We start from the raw sequence: 2,784 nt of genomic DNA, 5'->3' as shown, positions 1-2,784 counted from the left end.
AGATGAATGAGTGAACATATGAATGGATGAATAGATAAATTAATGAACACATGAATGAATTAGCAGATGAATAGATGAACAGATGATGGATGAAGGGATGATTGAATGAACAGATGAATGGATGAGCAGATGAATGAACCAGCAGATGAATGGATGAACAGATGATGGATCAACAGATGAATGAGTGAACATATGAATGGATGAATAGATGAGAATGAATGAACACATGAATGAATTAGCAGATGAATAGATGAACAGATGATGGATGAAGGGATGATTGAATGAACAGATGAATGGATGAGCAGATGAATGGATCAACAGATGAATGAGTGAACATATGAATGGATGAATAGATGAGAATGAATGAACAGATGAATGAATTAGCAGATGAATAGATGAACAGTTGATGGATGAAGGGATGATTGAATGAACAGATGACGGATCAACAGATGAATGGATAAATAGATGAATGAATGAATAGATGATGGATGAAGGGATGAATGAATGGACAGATAAATTAATGAACAGATGAATGAGTGAACATATGAATGGATGAATAGATGAATGAATGAACAGAATCAGTCTTCTTGTTCTTTGACGTCTTTTATTGATGTTTTCTTACAAAACAAAAACTAAGGTTCCACGTGACTCACAGTCAGATATAAATTAGACAAACATCCAACTTAAATAAACATCTGTGTGTCGGAGCAGAGTTCTGGCCTTCAGCTTATCAATCACAGCTGGTGAACAGAACCGACCCAGAAACAGTTTACAACAGGTTTAGGAAGTTCAGGAAGTCAGGGCAGGGTTCCTGTGTTCGGGTCGGGAATCCTGAGTCGGTGTTCCGATGGCAAGATTGGGCCTGACAGAACCAGATAGATCCGTTCGTTGTCCTTTAGGATCTCCCCGTGTTTCAGCTTCTATCTCGGGTCTAGTTGTTGATCTTTGTTCTTATTTTATACTCAGAACATGACTTCCAGGATGCAGAGCCTGGAAAATGCTCCTGATCAAATGTTCTGCTGAAGCAGAACCGGATCCTTCCTGGGAAATCATTCAGTAATCAGAATCATCTGGAACTTCTCATCCCCATCATATCATTCATTCCTAACAGCCGGAGCCATTTTTAACCCCCAGTGAAACCAGACCTGATCTTCCCCGACAGGAACCGGGTCAGGAGCTAAAGTCTAAGTCGAATGAGACCGATCCGATGCTCAGCCTGCGGCTCGGGTTTGGATCCGGACGACCCGGAGTAACGAGGAATATTTATGGATACATTTTTGCTCTGATGTCAAAGTTCTGGTCTTAAATTTAAAAATAAACAGATAAGCGAGTTCAGAACCAGCATGTTGTTCTTCCTCACTCGTTAATAAAAACTCAGAGCCTTTTCTGGGTTCTGGCTTGTATTCAACCAACCAATCGCTCCAATATTTTACATTTTCTTTTGGGAATTTTCCAGTGATTGGCTCTAATGGAGAACAACACTTCTCAGTCTGCGTATCACTGCAGCCTATCAGACGGCCGATCCGGTTCTGTTCTATCTGAGCTGAACGGAGCCCAAAAGGGAATTACAGATGTTCTGTGATCAGCTGCTCAAACTGCATCCACGACAGGAACTAAAACTCTGGAGGACTGGAAGCGTTGATGTTTAGAGACCGAAGAATCTCTCTGGAGAAAATTCACAGGAAACATCACTAAATATAGATTCATGGAAAAAATGTAGCAGCCGATCCAAACAAACTCCGCAGTTATCAAACAGGTTCTGAGGAGTTTCGACAATAAAGTCCTTAAAGTCTCCCTGTAGGGAAAACAAACGTCCCATTCAAACTCCAGTTCAGGAAGACAGCACCTCCAGTTCAGATCCGGGATGCAGCTGATCCCTGCTCTCGTGCAAACACGTCTTCCATCCTCTGTAGAACCGATCCGAGATCGGTTTACACTCCGATCCGATTTCTTCGACCGCTTCAGGACCTGCTGAGGATGAAAGGAAGGCGCACGTTACTCTGGCCTCCACCAGGAGGCAGCGGAGAGGTGAAGCAGGTGGAGGCTGCGGGGTTGGGTCTGCCACTGTCCCCTCTCCCAGGGTAGGGAACCCTCAGCACTCCAGCGGCGGGTGGAAGCTTCTTCTGCAGTCGATGGCTTTGGTACCAGGAGGCTGAACCTTCTTCCTGCGGAGCTCATCCCGACCCAGAGAGCTGCCGAGGCGCAGGTACGCCGCCTTGTACTTCTTATCAAACGCAACTGCAAACAAAGACAGGAAGATTTCAGAGGCTTCGTCTGGAGAGAGAATCAGAGTCAGAGATCAGGGATGACTATGACGAGCCGCGGCCCCAAGATCACACATCTGGTTGGCTCTGGTTTAAAACTGGAACAAGGAAGGTCCTGGAATCTGAATTCCCCTCATTCCCATTTTGCCCAGCAAAATTGTGCAAGCGTCATTTCTCTGAGATCACTTAATATAAAAATATCCGACCCTGAATGAAATCAACAAAGTTATTTTCAGTATTTCTAATCTGTTTAATTTGTGTCTTACAGATATTACAGTCTAAAGATGCTAATAACTACAGCAGCTAATGACTACAGATGCTAATAATTAGATAAACTAATGACTAATTATGCTAATAACACTAAATGCTAATGAAAATGCTCTAAAGTCTCTGCTTCTGGGACAGGGCTTGATGTTAACCATCGCCCGATCTCCCGGGGCAAGTAGTTTTTATTGTTGGGAAAGTACAAATTTCACTGCATTTGCCCGCCGTACAAGTGCGATGATCACACAAAAAAAAT

At 43.2% G+C, this 2,784-nt stretch overlaps 1 protein-coding gene across 1 annotated transcript in view; it reads right to left on the bottom strand.

Annotated features, from left to right (window-relative positions):
• Nucleotides 1-598: 598 nt before the first annotated feature.
• dennd4b (DENN/MADD domain containing 4B) overlaps nt 599-2,784 on the bottom strand; it is a 27,992-nt gene continuing 25,806 nt past the window's right edge. The window contains exon 24 of the mRNA XM_015404261.1: nt 599-2,281. Within this exon, the coding sequence (XP_015259747.1) occupies nt 2,093-2,281 (189 nt within the window). The 3' untranslated portion in view covers nt 599-2,092. The remainder of the gene's footprint in view (nt 2,282-2,784) is intronic.

This window comes from Cyprinodon variegatus, unplaced genomic scaffold, assembly GCF_000732505.1.
Source record: "Cyprinodon variegatus isolate N-32 unplaced genomic scaffold, C_variegatus-1.0 Scaffold1679, whole genome shotgun sequence".
NCBI lineage: Eukaryota > Metazoa > Chordata > Actinopteri > Cyprinodontiformes > Cyprinodontidae > Cyprinodon > Cyprinodon variegatus.
Note: the sequence above shows the minus strand (reverse complement) of the source record. Positions and strands in the feature narration are given on the sequence as shown.